Raw genomic sequence first — 19699 nt, 5'->3', positions numbered from 1 at the left:
CTTTTATTTACAGAGAATGGATATAGTGTTCTTTTAAGCCTTTGTTTTCTCTCATTATGTTTGTAATTTTTTCATAGCTGACAGTAAGAAAATAAATATCATAGAAGTGAAGTTTTTTACTGGTAGGTATTAAAAAATACCAGCTGTTTTAGGCTTTTCTTGCAGCGTTTTGGATCTCTCCTGAAGCCTGCGGCAGAAGCAGAAGACAAAGATACTTCTGAGCAGCCATTTCTTTTATTTACCTTTAAGTTACTGAGTGCTTTTCTGCTTTTTTATATTTACAAAATATATTTATCTTCTGAGTGCTTTTGATGTTTGTCTTGTCTGGTCCATAAGGATGTAGTTAGTTTTAAATGATAGCTTTAAAATAAATTTTAAAATTCACAATCTTGAGAATTCATGCTAGAAGCACCAATGGTGTCTGTTGTATTCTTGTTTGCTTTTTTTTGTTTTGTTTTCAATCTGGAAAAGCATTTGTTTGGGATTTGGAGTCCACAGATCTTAAAGGCACTCTCTGGTGGTGTTCAGAAATCAATTTGAGAGCCAAGCAAAGAAGAACGATAGCAGTTCCTTTAAAAGGCCATTCTTTCAGGCCAGATTTTTGCCACAAACTGTTGCTAGCATAGTGGAATCTGACTTGAGACTGAGATTTCTTTGCAGAAAAGACCCATGGTTATAGATTGCTACAGCTGGAAAGCTCCTTGTACAACAATGGCTAATTTTAGTTGGGATAGGCCTGCAGTAAACGGTACCAGCAAAAAGTGCTATGGATAATAATCATATAGCGGCACTCTATATTCATATAAATTACAAAAACAGGGAAGGCAACCGTGGCATTGTTCTTGCCTCATATGTCACAGAATCACATCTCCTCAGATATGATAAGATGATAAATTATACCAGGCATCATCTTTAATACTGGACATCCTCAAGTATAAAAATTTCTTGCCTTCAATAAAGTAAATCTGTGCAAATCCTATTTACTTCTGTAACTGTGATTGTGATTAAGATTTAACTTGCTTTGTAAAAATTTGGCTTTTGCAGACCTCAGCTAAACTTAAAATTGTTGAAAGGCAAAAAACAGATGCTATGACTGGGAAGGGAGAAAAGCAGATACTGAGGTAAATTTCCTTTATATTCCCTGTTTTCTGGTTAATTATTTTTTGCTAAGTGCCATGTTTTGAACATTGCAACTTTCTGTTCATAATAAATATCACAGCATAATCCCACCGGCAAAATATTACTCAACATAATTTTTGATATTGCTTTTCAATCAGTTTTATTTCATGCAAATGTTGAAAATACATGTGTTTAAATCATTGTTTAACAGACTTCTTTTTATGGGTTAGAAATATAAATTGGTGGTCTTGTGTAGAATACCAGCCTTTTCCTTTCATTCTTTGTAAGCATAGAATCACAGGATTTCATAAATTGGAACAGTGGATCTTCATGTTCCATGAGAGGATATTAGTAGAAAATGAATTAATGCAGTACAATATTAATTCAGTTCTATAACTGAAGTTTCTCAATATATAAAAAGCACTGTGTGGGTTTGAAGTGCCCCATATGCCACTGTATCACTTCTGGCCCCAGCGATATTTAACATGGTTCATATGGAGAAGGTCAGAAAGCTAGAACCAGGAGGATTCACTGCCTCTGCAGTGAGATTAAATATCATCAGCCAGATACTGAGGTTTGCTGAGGGTTAGCACTGATCTGTGATTATGGTGGGGTTTTTTTACAAGCTATTTTAATAGACCATTACTTACCCTGAAATTATATGACAGTGTGTTTCTGTAATTTTTTTATATCAAACAAAAGAAAATAAAGTGCAAAAGAAAATAAAGTGTCCTGTAACTGCTGGTCTCAGAAGATGTGTGGTATAACAAAATATCCCCTTTCAATCCATTTTCCCTAAGAGGATTTTTTTTAACTTTTCAATGTTCTTTAAACACATAAAGATAATTTTTCATCATTTAAATTGTCCTTAGTATAAAATGACTTTGTTTTCAAATGATTGACTTTTATAACCAGAGACTTAGAACAGGACAAACTTTGATCTTTGCTGACAGCATGGATGTAAGAATGGGGATTTGGCATAGTTTGTATTTTAAGAAAATACTAGAATATAAGTATGCACCTCATGAACATCACAAGGTAACCACAGCCACTGTTATATTATTCCTTTTAAATTATGTTTTGACTTACAACCTGGAGGTTGGTTGTTCAAGCTGACATTAATGAGAAATAATTTCATTAAAATAAGAGAAGACGCACATGTTCTTGAGAATAATTTGAAAATTTTCTGTCGAGAGTTCTTATCTCACCTCTGTTGCCCTTTTACAAAATACCTGCATTGAAATTCAAACCATATTAACAAACTGCTTAATGCTTATTTTATCTATAGGAACAGGTATAGAAAGCCTATCCTGTGTATTAAACCAACACGGAAAATATTTTTGGGTAGTAGTTGTGAACACTAATGGTTGAGGCATTCCGTTTTCCTGGCTGTCCGAAACAGAAGCAAGTTCAGCAGAAGTCCTTTTTGTGGATATTACAGGACAAGATGATAGGCTAGCTGACAATTGGGAAGAACATGGATGTCTTGATGGCTCATATTTCTGATGCAGTTTGAGCAGCCAATTTATTGTCATTCTGACCCTTGCTCTTACACTGAGGTTTATGGTGGGGCTTATTAGCTCATTTTCAACACTGCAATTACCTGGCTCCTAATCTGTAAGTTCAGCTGCTTTTGAATGGAAGAGGTTTTGCTGCCTGCATAATTCCACACAGGCATTTTCTCTCTGCTTTGTCCAGCTGTACAGTGATCTACAGTTCAATCATTTGATTTTGAGTATTTTTGAGTTTTTTTATTTGTATTCGAATAATTGATTATCGAGCACCTTGGGGCCTTGGATTGTGATTTTCCAACTCTGAGTAGAAGTAGCGCCATATCTGTATGGGCACAGTTCTCCCTTCAAGACAAAGACTGCATGTAAGAGCTGGAACAAAGGATGTGTCAATCCCAAGAAGACTAGTGAGCAATAGGTTTGACTTCATTGACTCTTTCCCCACAAATTTGAAACTTCCACAGATACCATCATTGTAGCTTCTATCATGTCTGGGTATCATGAAAAATATAATGGTGTGATGTTGTGATATATTTTCCTTCAAAATGCCTATGCTTGAGAAAGACAATGAAGCTCTGCATATTGTTATTAGAGTATGTAAAGTGCAGTCTTTCCTCTACAGTAATGAGCAGGAAGAGAAACAAAGGGACATTGCACAGGAGCAGAGAGACAGGTTTCTTGGTCAGGAGGATGACCCTCCCAGCTTGGGGAAGCACCATTCTTTCCCTTGAGATTTTTTTTACATTCCCACTGATTTCTTAGAAGATCAAGATGAAGCTCTAGCTGGTTTCACGTAGATGGTGTATGTATCCATGATGAGTACCACTTCAAAAGTCTGCTGGCAGCATCTCCCGCAGGCATTTCTGGTGATCATGGGCTCAAGAGCCTGGCTCTTCAGAGTAGAATACCTGCAGAGAGCTGTAACTACATCTACATGAAGTGTTTTCCCCTATTCTGATGGGAATTCTTTAACTGATGAAAATGTCTCTGTAGCCAGTTATCATTCTCCTGTTGCCAATATTTAGTATTCTATTCATGTTCGTCAAATGACATCACTTAGGTAACAGGAATCATGAGATGAAATTGAGTTTGCAGAATAATTAGATACTCTGCTAACCTGCAAACCTAGAAAAAGACTTGTTTTTTTCCTTTCTCAGGTTTATTAATTCACAGTAGTAGTCAGATATGCAAATATAGAAAGCATGCACATTTTTAGCAGTTAAAACTTACAGGCAATATGACATTTGCTGACTAACTTCACCCATTTTATTTCAGAGGAAGACACAGTGTTCCAGGAAACCCGAAGATGGTTAACCCTCAAAAAAGATCAATTAAAAAGACTGTAGGAATGAACCAGCTTCCACAATTAAAGCACTGATTTAATAGTAGTGCTAAGAACTTCCAGTCACTTTTAAAAAAAAATTAATTTGACTGAAAGTTTCTAAATTGAAAATGAAAATATTTGTGTCTTATTGCAATGCCAGATCCAGATTGGAATGTCTTCTTGGCTGCCTTGATGTAAGCGTTCCTCTGCCTAATGGAATTACTCTTCCAGTTGCCATCTTTTTACTTGTGATCTCTGACCCTGTCTATTCTGCTTCACATCAGTGATTCTAAGTGTGAGAGTGTTGCAAGACTTGGAGAATATTTAATGTCTTTATACACTGTGTAGATCCTTGAACTATGCAGCCATGGGAAACAAACAAGCCTCTAGCATTTTTGACCTCTCAACAAAGAAGGAAAAGGCAGACTGATGTAATCTGAAATATTGTCTAAATATAATTTTTTTTTTAAAGCTGGCTTGCCACATATCCTGTGTTGACTACCACTTTCTATCTGTATGATTTAGAAGCACTGCACCATTTCCAGCTGCTTTAGGCACTAGTAATGGATAGAAATGATGGAAATATTGAGCACTTTTTATTAAGGAATCTTCAGAGCCTATCTTTTGGAATGGTTGTTTATTTTGAACACTATATATATGCTATAAAGAAACTCATATCCTGGTATTGGTATGTTGCTCTTTGGAATTTGAACTCTCAGATGTACCCTTGTATCCACAGTCTTGGGGTCATAAAAATCTCTGTCTTCTTCAATGGCATTGATCCTTGTACTTTTAGGGTCCAAAATAGTGCCAGTCCTAAAAGTCCTCTCTTCAGTGAAAGTAGAACTACTTTGTCTTTTCATTCTTAAGCATGCAATTATTGTTGCAGTTTTATTACCTACATTTTAGTCATTAAATTAGAGAAAAAATTTTCAAGTGGCAATGGGAAAAATGTTTTGGTAATGAAGCTTCAATCCTCTAGGTTACATCTTAAAAGCTCTTGGCAAGCAAATGTGGTTGCTTGACTGCCCTTTATTATTTTAAGAGCATTCTGTGCTCCTTGCAATAAAGTTTTTTGCCTCTTTAAGAGCAGTACTAATAGTTATTACTGGCAGCATTAAAGTGACACTATAATTAAACTCACCGTAGAAGACTAACCAGTGGTGTCATTCTAAAATGCAGATAGCAAAGACCTGCAGCATGGTACAGCATATTCAGTATGGAAATCTCATTTTTTTCTCTTACATAGTATGAAATTAATTCCAGGTACTTGTCATGTTATCATGATGCACATGGTATCATTCTTTCATAAGCAAGATGGTCTGCCTGGCCAGTTTTTTCCTCACAGCATAGCACAGCTGGTTAGGTTAGCACTCTTCTGCTTGTGTTTTTCACATGAAAAATTTCCAAATGATCATTGTGCTGGCATTTGTCAGTGTGGTGAAGGATAGGGGAAAAATCACCATAATGGTTCTATTGGCATAAAAGACAAGGGACATCTGCAGTAGTCAAGAAGATCCAGTTCCTGGATTCATGCAGCAAACATTTCCTACTGCTGTCTCTTAATCAAATGTTAGTGCACTCAAGTCTGGTCCGTGTAGCACCTCAGAATTACTGGAAACATGGCACAAATACGACAGAACATTTTTTCACAACAGGAGACTTGGATGCTTCCCTCAAGGATAGTCCTCACTGAGGACTTAAAAAGAGACTTTTTTTGAAGACTTAAAAGAGACATTTATTGGTACAGGAATGACCTGGGAGAAGAGCAGACTATGTCCTATTTAGTCCCTGTTTCACCTTGCCAGGACCAATTTGATTTAATTTGGGATTCAAAATGCAGTAGTATGATAATTAATTGCTAAAACATGTGGTTTGACCATTCTAATTGTATGTCCAGCTGTAATCTTTGTCGTGCAAAATGATTATAGTTCTGTACTCATACTCTTTGAATTGGCATTTTGTTGTCTTTCTGGTTTTCTGAAAATGAGGGCAAACCTGATAATAATATTTGATTACTCCAATTTCTTTGCAACAGCAGAAAGAGAGTTTTTGGTTTCAAAAGTGCAGTCTCTTTGGATCTAAATAAAACTTTTACACTTTAGCTTTCCCAAAACATGCAGGAATTTTTCATTTGATTTGGTGGGTTTGGGTGAATTTTGTAATTCCTGGATTTATCTTGTGTGAACTTTTCTTACTGTTGCCCTGTGAAATGCGGTTTGCTGACATTTGTGGCAATAAACAGTTAGATGGCTTTATATAATATATTCTATGTGAATATTTCAGGACATTTAGGATTAATTAATCCCTCAAAGCATAGTATGCAGTATTATTTTTGGCCTAGAAGACAGAATCGAGATAGGTTTATTTAAAGGGGATATGGGAGTGTAGTGATGTCTGGTTTTCCCCTGATTTCACAACAGGGTGATTTTTTGTAATGCTGCCAACCATTTCAAGATAAAGTCTGCCTCCTCTTAAGTCTCTGTGCATCATACATGACACTGAAAGAATCTGAAACCAAAAATGGGAAACCGAATTGCTGATAGTTGTGGTCAGTGATTGAATGGAGCTAAACAGAGGAAGACAGGATCAGAGATGAAGGTTTGAGTCTGGCCAAACTTCTTCATTCAGTGTAGAAAGTGTACTTGGGATTCCAGATATACTGATTGTAGCATGTAAGTGGCTTTAATTGATGGACTGAGAAATTTGATATCCTAAGTCAGCACTTGAAAGTATGCATCTTTAAATGGTTATTCATGTAATTCCACTAATTTCAGATGAGTCATGATTTTGAGGTAAATAAGGTATTTTAAGTATTTGCCCATAGTGTTTCTGGAAAATATAAATTTAAAATCTCAAATGCTGGTAAGTATACATTTATTTCCAAAAAAAAAGAACCCTTGCTTTTTTTCTTTAAAAGTCTCATGATTAAAGATGGTATTGAGTCATGATATTTGTTTTTAATTAATAATTTTAGCATCAGTGTACTCTCCTATGATGCAATAAAATTAAAATGTTTATTGTACAGGCATTGACTGTGTGGATGATTATTATTATGCAGCATAACCACAGGTTGCAGAGAACTGGGGTGTTGAGCTTCCTCATGTTCAGGATATCATTAATCATAAGCAAGATATTTTGCTGCTTAAATACTTTGTTTAAGGGGTTCTCTGTATTTAAACTGACTAGGTGGTACAGCTGACAGTTTCCCTGATTCCTGTGATATTCCATTTCCACTGGTAAAGATGAAGTGCATAATTTAGTCTTAATACATTTCCAGTAGAGGATGATGCTGTGCAGCCCTTTTTACAAATGTGATGCAGACATAAAGAAATAAATTAATAAATAAGCAAGTGAACCTTTGTTTTATTAAGCTTCTGCTGGTTTTTGCCAGGCTGGTGTCAAACATAAACTGTACTTAGACCTCACTCTAGTTGGAAGCAGATATAATGTGCATGGACTAAAATTATAGCTAATTGCCACAGCTTTATCTCTTTACACACAGTAATGGCAGACAGCTCTAGACTGGATAATGAGGCTTTTCAAAGGTGGCAGTACCTTATTTACTTGACAGATCAGTTTAACCCTCTCTTCCAAAAATACAAACACTGTTTGTATTTATAGGTTACATCTTAGAATCCAGTTTTCCTGCACTTCACTAATCTGTGCCATAAACTACCAACTAAGAACCATGAGAGGTCAAATGAGTCTCTCATGCCTCCAGGAGTAGCATACAGGTGGGACCAGGCTTTGCCTGTGGTTCTGGGAGCAACTCAATGCACCACCCCACAGAAAGGCCTCTCACAGGCTCCATTTCTAGGCTGGTAAAGTTCCTCTGCTCTGGTTCCCATGTAACTTCTCACCCCTCCCTTTGTTGCCTGGGAGAAGATGAATTCTACTTCTGGAACCCATCTGTAATTTGGGGAGAACAGTATGTTTCTGTGCTGAGAAGTGACACAAAGATAAATACACCAGTGGTGGAGGGAAGCCAGCTGGTAAAACCACAATGAATCTGAGTAAGTCTGACCTAAATCAAATGGGTTTTCTTTTGTCTTACAATGAAGATGGATAATATTGGTGCTCAGTTGGTGCAGAAACAGCTGTGGCTGCTGCATCTTTGTGAAGAGATTTACCAGTAAAGAGTGATGTCAGGGTATTTCCTGATGAACACAACCTAGTGTGACACGGCAGTGACACCAGTTGCTGTGCTTGTCTTGTCACAGGGAAAAATGTCAGCTATGAAAAGAGACGGACCCCATGTGTGATCCAGGACAAGCCTCACTCCCATACCACTGTACAGCAGGCACTTCTCCCTCCACACAACAAGCAGGTGTCCTGTGGGGAATCTGCTCAGGAATGATGTGGTGTAACACAGCAATGCAGACTGGGGACCAGAAAAATTGGGAACAGCTGAAGGGTTATTTTGGGGGAAGGATGAACCAACAAGGCTGTGCACTCTTGGCTCATCCTGAACTGATTAGGAATAAGATATTGAGAAATCTTAAAAAAAAGATGAAAAGAAAGAAAATTAGCCTGGGAATCATCTGTCCCAGTTTGCAGCTTAAAAGTCATTCATCTAAGTCTGAACTAATCACTGTATACTCAATGAGTAGTCAATGGGGGAAAAAAAGCAAACAGACACCTTCAGAATGCAGCTCCTCTCATTCTAACAGAGATGCTTAAAATGGATCAGATGACACATCAACTGGATTTCTTTCCCTTGGTTAGAAAGAGAATATAGGATGACAAATTCAGGATAACCTGTCCAGCATGTAGAAAGGTAAGATGAACCCTGTTTTGTAAATTTCTTTATTTTTCTTGCTCTGGCTAGGGACAGTGACACCCAAGATCAGTAGAGGGTCTCGGCCAAGAAATAATACTGAGCTGCAATTTGACTCTGCTTTGGCCTGATCTTTTTCTCTTGCAGCAGCCTAGCACTCAACAGAGGACCTGTTCTTTAGGCATTGAATTTACAAGGCCCACAGATCTATTCTCATGTTGCATCAGTACTTACAAGGACAAATTACCTTTCTTTTTTTTTCTTCCCTTTGAGTACATTTGGCAAGCTCCATGTGCTTTTGAAATCAAACCAACAAGCTGCTGCATTATGCTAAAAAACCCTCCCTAAAGCCTGTAGACCTCCCATATACAGGTGGGAAAATACAGCCCATAGAATCAATTTGCTACAGACTTTAGGAGAAAAATTGATGCAATTGTGATAGGAATCAATATCCCAAAGATCAATTCCTTTTTGTGTGTTCCTGTCTCTTAAAAAGCTGATCTAAGATTTTACTGATGACAAGTCAAATTATTGCCTGAGCGAATGTGTTCTTGGAAGATTAAAATAGTTTGCAATTCCTGCCAGGCCTGCAATGGTTGACAGCATAATTTCATTAGTATAATATTTTCCTAGGGCAAGAATAATTTGTCCAAATACACTTAAAATGTGTGGATGAAATCATCTACCTTGCCTTAGGCTACCATCAGAAAGCACTTATCAGGCCAGACCTTCAGTCTCATTGACACCTATGCAGTGAGGATGGACACTGCTCCTGTGCCACAGCTCAGAGAGGTGAGAGAGCCCCATGTCCTTCACTGACAGAGAGGAGAGGAGAGGAGAGGAGAGGAGAGGAGAGGAGAGGAGAGGAGAGGAGAGGAGAGGAGAGGAGAGGAGAGGAGAGGAGAGGAGAGGAGAGGAGAGGAGAGGAGAGGAGAGGAGAGGAGAGGAGAGGAGAGGAGAGGAGAGGAGAGGAGAGGAGAGGAGAGGAGAGGAGAGGAGAGGAGAGGAGAGGAGAGGAGAGGAGAGGAGAGGAGAGGAGAGGAGAGGACTTTCTAATCCAGACATCTGGAGCAAAGCACCAATCCTGGAAACATACTGTGTTGTGCTGTGCTCATGACTGCCTTGGCCAATAATGTATCAATACCTCCAATGGCTGGTGTTTCTGGGTGTACCCACAGACATGCTGAGCTGGAAAAGTAATAGGAATTCCTCACAGTCCAAATCAACAAAAGGCTTGAAGGAGATAGAGGAAATCTCTTTTTCCAGCCTAATCAAAACTAGAAAACAAACTTAATATTGTAAAACCACACTCAGTTCCTTGACTTTGCATTGATGCTTCAGTCAACATGACCCTGGTTCCCCTCACAGTTCCTGATCCCCAGCTCCACTTGCAGACAGATGTCCTGCCCCAGCCTTGGCTGTCCCTGTTGCCAGGGATATACCCCTGGTGCTCTGTCCCCAGTTTGTACTTCTCCTGGTGAGGGCAGTGAGATGGTCTCTGTCCTGCCCTGCCCTGCTCTGCCCTACCCTTCCCTGCCCAGGGATCCCCTGCAGCTCCCAGCCCCCAGTTTCAGGGGTTACTGGCCACTGCCCATCCTGTCAGATTTGCACTCTTTGGTGGTGCTGACATAAATAACAATTTGCTGACTGCAGGAGCGATTTACTTTAAGCACTTTAGCACCTGCTGTTGCTCATTATGGGATTATCATGCCCCAGATTGTTCCTGGCAGTCTGGGGTTTACAGTGTTATCACATGGCACGTGTGTAAGAGTTACCTTACAGGGGTGGTGGGTTCATGCACTTGCTCTGCCCTCTCCACGACCCTGCTTCATGCTAAGATCACTCATGTAACTGGAAGCCACATGTTTGAGACGTGTGACAATCAGAAAAAAAACCCCAACAATTAAATCATCATGAAGGTTTTTAATGGTAGATATCAGCATCTGACAGTATCTCATGGTTCAGGATAGCAGCACGTTCTCCTCCATTGACTCATTTTGTCACTATGTGGATATCATTGCAATTAGCTTTTCCTGAGAAGGATAGGAAGGATACAAAGATGGAGCTTGAGCTGAAGGCTCTGCAGACATCTGGCATTTCACACTGTTCCCCTGGGCTGACATTCAGTGGGGGAAGTGATAATAGTTTTTAGGGCACATATTCCAAAACTCTTGGCAAAAATAGCTGTCTCACTCCTCCTTGTAATCTCCCCTGCCTACTTAATTGCTTAAACTGCTGGTTCTTCTGTTTTCTGGTGTCTGCAGCACATCCTTTCTCACTGCAGCATTTCACAGGGCTGCAGACTTAGAGCTTCAACTTCTTTTATTAAAGCTGGTCACCTGCAGCTTGAGCCATAGAAGAGTTCAATTATTATTTTATGGCCTGGTAACCATCTGTTTCCTAGTGCCAGCACCAGCCACAGCGGTGCCTGCTATGTCCTCTCTGAACTGTCTTTCCTACCTCCTCTCACCATCAAAACTTTCACTGGAAATTACATTAATTGTACTGCTTAGAATGGCTCTATAGACAACTATCACTTAAGAGGAGTGCCTATGGCATTTCTAAGTAGGAAAGATGAGCAAAGATACAGAAAATGGGAAAAGAACATGCTAGCACTACAGAGAACAAGGCACCCTGCAGCTTTCTCAGCCAGTGCTCTGATGAGGTGCAACAACAAAAGAACCCCACAGACACAAAAAAAATCCCTAGCCCAAAATGATCCCCCATAAAATCTAAATAACAGGTTTATGCAGTGGAAGACAGAACTGGTCCATACAAGTTCTGAGTTGTTTTGAGGAAAAGTTCAGCATGACTATAAAAACATTGTAGAATCAAAATTCATATAAACTTCAAATTTAAATAAGCATTGGTTCAAAGCAGGGTAAAGGAAGAAGGTTACCCTATAAAAGCCTGTGAAAGGTTTACTTAAGAAATACCTTTGAGGAACTATTTCAAATCTAAAATAGTGCTCAGGGTCAAGGAAGATACTTCTGCTACAGAGCAAAAGAAGTTTGCTGAGGCTATAATTTCTTTACTTGTAAAGATAAAGTTTAACAAGTTTAACGGACTGGTAATATTCATATATAAAGAAAAAAAGAGATATTCTTAAGTAAACGTGCATGCTTTTGGCATCCTTTTGAGCTGTGGAGTATAAGCATAGCTGAGTTATTTGCCCCATTTAACGGTGTGAAGATGGCCTAAGAGCATCTAGTAGATTTCTGGACCACTAAAAAAAATAGTCGAGATAATATAGAAGGTATTTTATGCTAAGAGCAGATTTTCAAAGGACTTTACGGAGCAGAATCAAAGAGGGCTTGAATGATATAGGACTGACAAGTTGTTTTCCAGAAGGGGAATGCACTGCTGACACTCTGTATATTGCATGGGAAAAGCTAAAAATTGTAGGATGAGATTTGCAGTAGTCAGATGCTGAATGGGGTGAAACCTAAGCCAGCCAGATAAAAGTCCAGGACTATGACCAGAAATGGTGGAGAGCTCCTGTCAACTCTGCTTTATCTTATCCAACCCAAGTGGGGAGAGCTTCCATTTCAGTTATTGGCCACTCCATGACAAAATGCAACTTAACCGGAAAAATGCTGCACTGTGCTTAATTTCAGAATGCTCAAATGTCCTTGGAACAGTTGAACCTTTAGAAAGTTTCATATTACTGGAGTTTTCTACTGAGCAGAAATGAATGCATCACTGATGTAATTGCAGGTACATTGCAACATGCATGGTTTTCACAGTCATTCAGAATTCTCTGGTGTTTGACAAACAGAAAACATTCTGCTGAAATGGTTAAATAAAATAGGTTATTAGTTGCCTTTTTAAAAAAAATACCATTTCACATTTTGAAATGTATTTGTATAAAAATACTGAGAGTAATCTTAATCAAGGGAAAGAAAAAGGTTTCCTTATTAAGGAATGCTGAAGAGATTTTGTGTAACCTTTTCACCCACTCAAATCAACAGGCAAATCAACATTTTGATTACGCACATCTCCAAGAGCAATGCTCTTACCAGTTTAGTTATTTCACTTTGTTGTTGCCTAAGAATCATTATTTTAAATATAACAGGTCAGTCTCCCTCTTCTATTTCTTCACTGACCTTAAACATAACTGATATTTAAGAGCCTGAAGTTGTGATTTTGACAATTTTAACAAAGCAGTGGCATCAAAAGTCTTTTGTCTATGAGCTGATTGGTCAGGCTGGTGACTCTTGATAAGTTCAGGTTTCTTCAGCGTGTGTAGAAATACCAGAAGATTTTCTCTCCAGGTACGACACTGCTATCAAATAAGCATTTTCTATTTGTATGCATCTTGTCCTGCATTTTTAAACCAAGGCTGTGCTGGAAGCATTGAAGGTAACAATATCTAAAGTTGTTTTGTGGCATCTGACTCTTAACTGGATAGTGGAAACACAAGCCGTAGAAACGCAAATAGTTTTCAAGAAAAACTGCTTGATTTTTCTGGTAGAAAAGAAAGGAAATTGAAGTCAGTCTAGACAACCTGTGCATGCAGCTTTTCTGGAAAAAAAGATTATTTTATATCAGAATAAAAAAGAAATTTAAAAAATACACTACTAGATGTTGATGTTTATTTTTCTAAAATATGTCTTTTATTTTGTACTAAAAAAATTGACATATCTGTGGGAAGTACTTAATACAAAAGGTCTTTAATGACTTTTTATGGCTCATATTTATAAGTCTTGATTTTGTCTTAAAATTTTCAGGTAGAAGGCAACTTTTCAGCTGCTGAAAGCAGTGGTTTTGGCATGGAGGTATCTAGGTTTTGTTTTCTGGGATTATCTATTGCCATCTATTATCTATTACCAGTGGAATCATGTTCAGTAGGGGGTGAATGTACAGCCTGTCTGCCGACTTGGAGGAGATGTGCATTCCATGAGAAAACTTGAAGTTAATGTATGACAAACCACAAAAATCTGCAATACCTGTAGTTTTGTTCTCAGGTGACAGTTACGTAAGTGAAAGAGGATTTTCTTGGGTTTATAAAAGGAGGGATTTCATTCTTGTTTCTGTGTTGTACCTTTAACTATTGGGTACCTTCTTCAGGCTGGTGGGTAGAAATTGCAGGCAAGCTGTACAGCTCCGTGGATGACATCCCATTCATCTGAGCAGGGCTCTTGGGAAAACATTTTTCAAAGGAGAAGTGGTTGAACTAAGAATAGATGATTACTTCTAAATTTGCTTTCTAGGGGTCATTAAGTAATCAAATGAGTTCCTTTGATTGGAAGGAAAGCTCAGTAAACCAACATAGTGCTGGGTCAGCATGTCTTCTAGGGAGTACACAGCAGGGAGCTTTGCATGGCTGGGTGGAAAGTTGCCAGTGGTGGCCATGACCTGTTCTATTCAGGATAAAGCATTTCATTAGGTGAATATTGTACAGCCCTTACTTTGGTCTACACCACCTGCCAAGGTGACCCTGAAGCTCGTGACCCAGCCTAGGTGTCTGTAATTCAAATGTGAGACAGCAAGACAATGCAGTATGTGGAGGTACTTACCTTTAAGGCTTCATTTTATGTAGACAGTTCTGAATATGGAATGATGTTATAATTAGGACAGTCGGCTGGGCTGTAGGAGATGATGATGATACAGTGACTCAATTTCTCACTTGTCTGTGGGATAACAACTGTTTCCTGTGGGTGTTGTAAGCACTATAATTCTGTCATGTTCTAAAGGTGTTTCCAGCTCAACATGACAGGCATTACCGGTTAAACTCTGCCAGAGTCCTCTAACTCAGAAAAATGAAACAAGAAAATTGAATGAATGGTGGAAACTGTGCATTCTTATATTTTTCATACACCAAAAAATGGGATTATTTGCGTTTATTGGCTGGTCACCAGAACGATGTAATACCCAGATTTCTGCAGTGCCTAGATTCCTGCAGGCTGCTCAGGCCATAGACCACTTCTGCAGCACAGCAGAGCCCTGATCCTGATTCCTTGTGACAGCCACTTCCACCAGTCTAGACCAAGTGAGTGTGAGAAATCATGGCAAGTTAATAATGTTATTCATCCTCTCTTCCTGAAGGCTAAATGCCTTCTCTGTAGGGACAAGGATCCTCCAAAGGGTAAAACAGAGCAGTCCAAATTTGCAGGCAAAAGGACAGCCACAAGTAGGAATCCGTAGTCTCTTTTGCACAGTGCCATGGGCGTTACTTTGAATTTATGGTTTCAAAATCTGTCACGTTCTCCTTCAGAAACTGATGGAGGAGAGGGTCTTTTATTCTTCCTTTCTTTACTGGCATGAGAGCTGGACAAAATCTACTATTTTGTCCTAGCTGAGATTGGTACAGAACATCCCTTATAACTGAATCATTGCCAAACACCCTTGGGTTAGAGACATGAGCCTGAATGAAACTGTCAACTGTACTGGGAATATTTTCAGTTCCCTCCTCATCTCTGGCTCCCCTACTCTGACTTTCTCCATATATTTTCAAGGAAAAAGACAGGATATTTGGCTCAGATTTTGGATTTTGTCCAGGTAGATGTAGAGATGGAAACCTCTTATTGCCCAAAGTGAGAGAAACACACACAAAAAATATGGAGAACACTTGTATCTTAAAACTGATTCAGAACAAGTGGAAAATGGTAATAATAATATGTAAAGTGGCTTCACTCTGTTTCTTCACTTCAACAACTTTTAAAATGTGAGTTTATGGTTTATAACTTAGCTGTAGCTGATTTCAGTTTGAATTCTTCAGGTTTTTCAATCTAAGCTCAGAGATCCACCCACAAGAAACAGCTTGCAGACTCAGACCTTTAGCTGGAAGAGTTGGCTGACTTATGTCAATCAGCCTGCCAGTATATTCTCTCCCTACTCTCTTCTTAAAATAGCAGTAGCTCGTTGAAAATTTGTTTTTGTGGGGGTGGGAAGGTGAGAGGAATAATAAAATGAATTCATAAGCCTGGTTGTGCATCATGAAATATATCTATTGATTCCTACATATATTAGCCATTCACATGTGGCATATGGCTTTGGAGTTCACAGTAATGCCATTCAAAGGGATTCTGACATTTAAAGGCCAAGTAATACCTCATTCATTGGGAGAGCACAATCCAAAAAAAAAAAAAAAATTAAACTGAGCCTCAGAGAGAAGAATTAAGTGAACAATGGTGTGATAGCTTGCAATTTTGCTTGCAAGTTTTTCTGAAGATAAGTTGGTAGTTTCCCTTGCCATTCACTGTGAAATATAGTTCTAAAAGGGGTATGGAAAGACAAGCTTCTGGCGTAAAAATGGCTACAGTGCCTCTCTGCTAGACATCAAATAGCCAAGGTGCTTTGAAAAGAAGAGGAAATAACAAAAAAATTATATGACAAAGTTCTGCTTTATGCTTTCTGCTTCTTCCTTCAAAAAGCTGGAAACTGAACTAACCTTACCTGTGGTCCATGCTTTCCTCCATTTCTTTGCTTCTCTTTTTTTCTTTTTCTTAATCTTTGATTTTTTTCATCATAAAAAAATTGGTAGATTTAGGAAAATGTTGTTACTAAGGAAGGAGAACCAACTGAGTTGTAAAGGCCCTCTTATTCATTTGAAAAGTCACTGAGTCATGCTGGCAGAGGGCACACAGTGCTGCTATTTGCTCAACCTAAGGTCAAGAAACATTTTTTTTAAGCTCTTGTTGTTACAACACTTTTATAATAGGCACAGTCAGAGCAAAAACCTTCAGGAAAAAATGTAAACATTTTTATAAATTTGTTCTGTTGCATAAGAACTGAAAAGTGAAACCAGTGTTTTCCCCATTCCAAAGTAAAAATAGACCAGAAGAACAAAGAGCATATTAAACTCTCAACTTTCCCTGAACTCCCTTTAAGATTAACACAGAAATTTGATTTCGCAGCTGGACACTCTCCATGTCTGTAAATCACTGTTTGTTATCTATTTCTCCACACCATCCAGCTCACCTGAGAATCTGCCTTTGATGTATGCTGTTGTAATGAACCTTTAAGCTGGATTTTTAAAAGGTTGACATTTTAGCTAGATGGGAAATAAATACCACATGACTGTAATGATAGCACACACTCTTTCTCTCCTAGCTTTGGAAGGATGAAAGCAGAGACCTGTCTTCTTTCAAGGCATTTTCAAACTTCCAGTAATGAGTTAGCAGGAATTTATTGTTGGAAATGAAACACCATGACTGCCACTGCAGAGTTCCCTTCAGAGCTGCCATGCACATCAGCTTGGCTGGTTTGAAACTACCACATGTTGGCAGGGAAAAGATGCAACACAATTAAATCACTTCCAATATGCAGGATTTCCAGAAAAAAACACCAAAAACAACACAGTGAAAGGTCTCCCACTATCAGATTATGATTTGTCACTGCCATATGGAACACTTAAAATGAAGGTTAAAGAATTTTCAACTCGTCATTTATTTGGCTGTTCTTTTTACCAAGTTTCTGAATGCTGGTTTTACAATCTCGTAGTTTAATAATGAAAAGATTAAACATCAAATACTACATATGAGTGCCTGTAAAGGACATAGAAGACTAAGCAATATATTTAAGTTGTCTTAACTGGAAAAATTTAACTAGATTATGCTGAGATGTCATAATATACTTCTATGAACATTAATTTTCAAGGAATGCAACAGTTTTGCCTCTGAGCTCCTCCACTGTGGTACAAAACAAGGACATGTAGTAAAATGGGATTATTTTCCTTGGGAAGAACTTTAGCTGCTTTCTCCCTGCCAGAAGAAACTAAGATGATGAGTGTTGTTAATTCATTAAGCAACTACTACAACACAGCTTGCTTTCAAGGAGAATAGAAACTCTTCTGATTATTTTAACTAGAAAATAAATGAAGCTATTAGTATTCCAACTATGATCAAATGAAGGTATTACTATGAAGTTATTACTTTGATCTCCCGAAGCAAATAAAGGGGGCGAAATGATGTTTTAGTAATTCTTCAAGTACTATCTGGTTATACAAAGTATATCCAAAATATAATATTTCAGGCACTCAGAACTCATTCTAGATATTTTACAGTATTGTACACTCTGCCTAAAAGTATTTCCCTGTGCATAAATGATTTTTCCTCCTATCATTACAGCTCAAAACCACTTCAAAGCAATGGAAGGACTCATAACAGGCGCCTGATGCCTGGCCTCCACCAGCCTGTGTCATGTCACAGAGGTATTCCTGACAGATGTGGGTCCTCCAGGATCTGTATCTCAATTATGCTTCTTCACTGCTGAGTGTCAATACACCACAAGAAAACAGTCTAAGAGAGACAGTTGGGGTTGTTCAGCCTGAACAAGAGAAAGCTCTGGAGAGACCTTATAGCAGCCTTCCAGAACATAAAGAGCACCTGGAAGACAGCAGGAGACAGACTTTTCACAAGTGGATGTAATGATAGAAGAGGTAATGATTCTAAACTGTCAGAGAGTGGATTTAGTTATTAGGAGGAAATTTTTTACTGCGAGGGTGGTGAGACACTGGCACTGGTTGCACGTAGTAGCTGTGGGTGCCCAATCTCTGGAGGGCTTCAAGCCCTGGTTGGATGGGACTTTGATCAGTCTGGTCTAGAGAAGCTGTCCCTGCCCATGGCAGGGGCACTGGAGCAAGATGATTTTTAAGGTCCCTTCCAACCCAAGCCATTCTAGGATTCTATGATGCCATGATCTTAGCAAGTGTATAACCCGTCCCTCATCAGGAGTAGTTTTTCTTAATCTTGTAATAGCCTGGGACATTGTTCTTCTGACTGCTGTTTGTTTGGCTGTACGTGTCATCACAATGGCACCAAGTTTATACAGATCTGACATAGATGCTGCCTGAGACCAAGTCTCTTGGCACCCTGCTGTGAGCTACCTGGAAGCATTCCCACAAGAAACTCTGATGGTTTTATATTTATGGTGTGCAATGCTTTGGTCTCCAGAAACCAGGGCCAAACTTCTGTCCCAGGATTATGTATCACCTTCTCTAATGAGCTGGAAAACACACCAGAATACAGCGCTCAGAAACTCAGTAGAAATGACCACACAACAGCCACTGAGGGAGAATTTTCACTCCTCACAGCTGCCAAAGAGGCTTCGTGCCAACAAGAGAGGCAATGCAAGACTGCAGCAAGCCACTAGCAATACCCTTGTCAAAGAAATGTTGATAGCTTGCACTGCCTCTTCACGAGCCTCAAACCAGATTTGAGTTAAGTGACCTTTAGGTTTCCATTCACAAACAAGAAGGAATAATAAAATTTAAAGATGCTTTGTTCATGGGTTTGGCTTTCAGCTGTCCTGAGGATTTTGCTGAAGACTTTGGCTGGGCTGGTTTACAGGCAGTATGTGACTGTATTTTTTTTCTTTTTTAACACAGTTGCTCATCTTCCTCTTCCCATCAGTTTAGCCAGTCTGCAGCTGAGCTCCATGGAGATAGAGAAAAAGGAGTAAAGCAGTTGCAGTTAAAAAGACTATAAGTTACTCCTTTTTCTGATTGTGGGTGAGTGTAGGTTGCACTAGTTTTACATGCCAACATCCCACTTTCCTTAATGACTATCTTAACTTCAGCCCTCACCACTGTCTTTCAGACAGTTTTTGAAGCATGCAGAAGTACCAAGCAGAACCTTGTCATTTCTCCATATTTGCAAGTTGAGCTTTGTTAAGAAATGTAAGAAATGTTTTCATGAGTGAAAGCACTTTGTGCATGCAGGAGTATACAACTGCCAGGGATGACAAAATCTAACTGGTCAGGACTCTTTTTTTTTTTTTTTTTTTTTTTAATGCTGTTACATGAAATCTTGTTCTTAGTATTATTTCAGTGAACTCCAGAAATCTTAGGAAGACTTAAACAATCTGTTGGGGAAGGGGGGGTGGGTTTGGTGTGGGTTTTTTTTTCCTCATGGCCAAGAAATTATCCAGTTATAAGCCTACAGGAGTTATGACCCCTCCTTAAGTTGGGAAAATGTTCTTAAGATTCCCTCTCCAGACCAAGAAGGCAAGAGTATTGCTCAG

General features: G+C 38.8%; 1 protein-coding gene across 1 annotated transcript in view; it reads left to right on the top strand.

The window, feature by feature from the left end:
• The window catches only part of CCDC169 (coiled-coil domain containing 169), a 30262-nt gene extending 23277 nt beyond the window's left edge, over positions 1-6985 (top strand). Inside the window, exons 7-8 of the mRNA XM_088159569.1 lie at positions 1045-1121; positions 3906-6985. Of these exons, the coding sequence (XP_088015695.1) occupies positions 1045-1121; positions 3906-4008 (180 nt within the window). The 3' untranslated portion in view covers positions 4009-6985. The remainder of the gene's footprint in view (positions 1-1044; positions 1122-3905) is intronic.
• Positions 6986-19699: the final 12714 nt, after the last annotated feature.

The sequence above is a fragment of the Sturnus vulgaris genome, chromosome 2 (assembly GCF_052056855.1).
Source record: "Sturnus vulgaris isolate bStuVul1 chromosome 2, bStuVul1.hap1, whole genome shotgun sequence".
NCBI classification, from domain to species: Eukaryota; Metazoa; Chordata; class Aves; order Passeriformes; family Sturnidae; genus Sturnus; species Sturnus vulgaris.
This window is presented reverse-complemented; position numbering and strand designations above follow the sequence as displayed.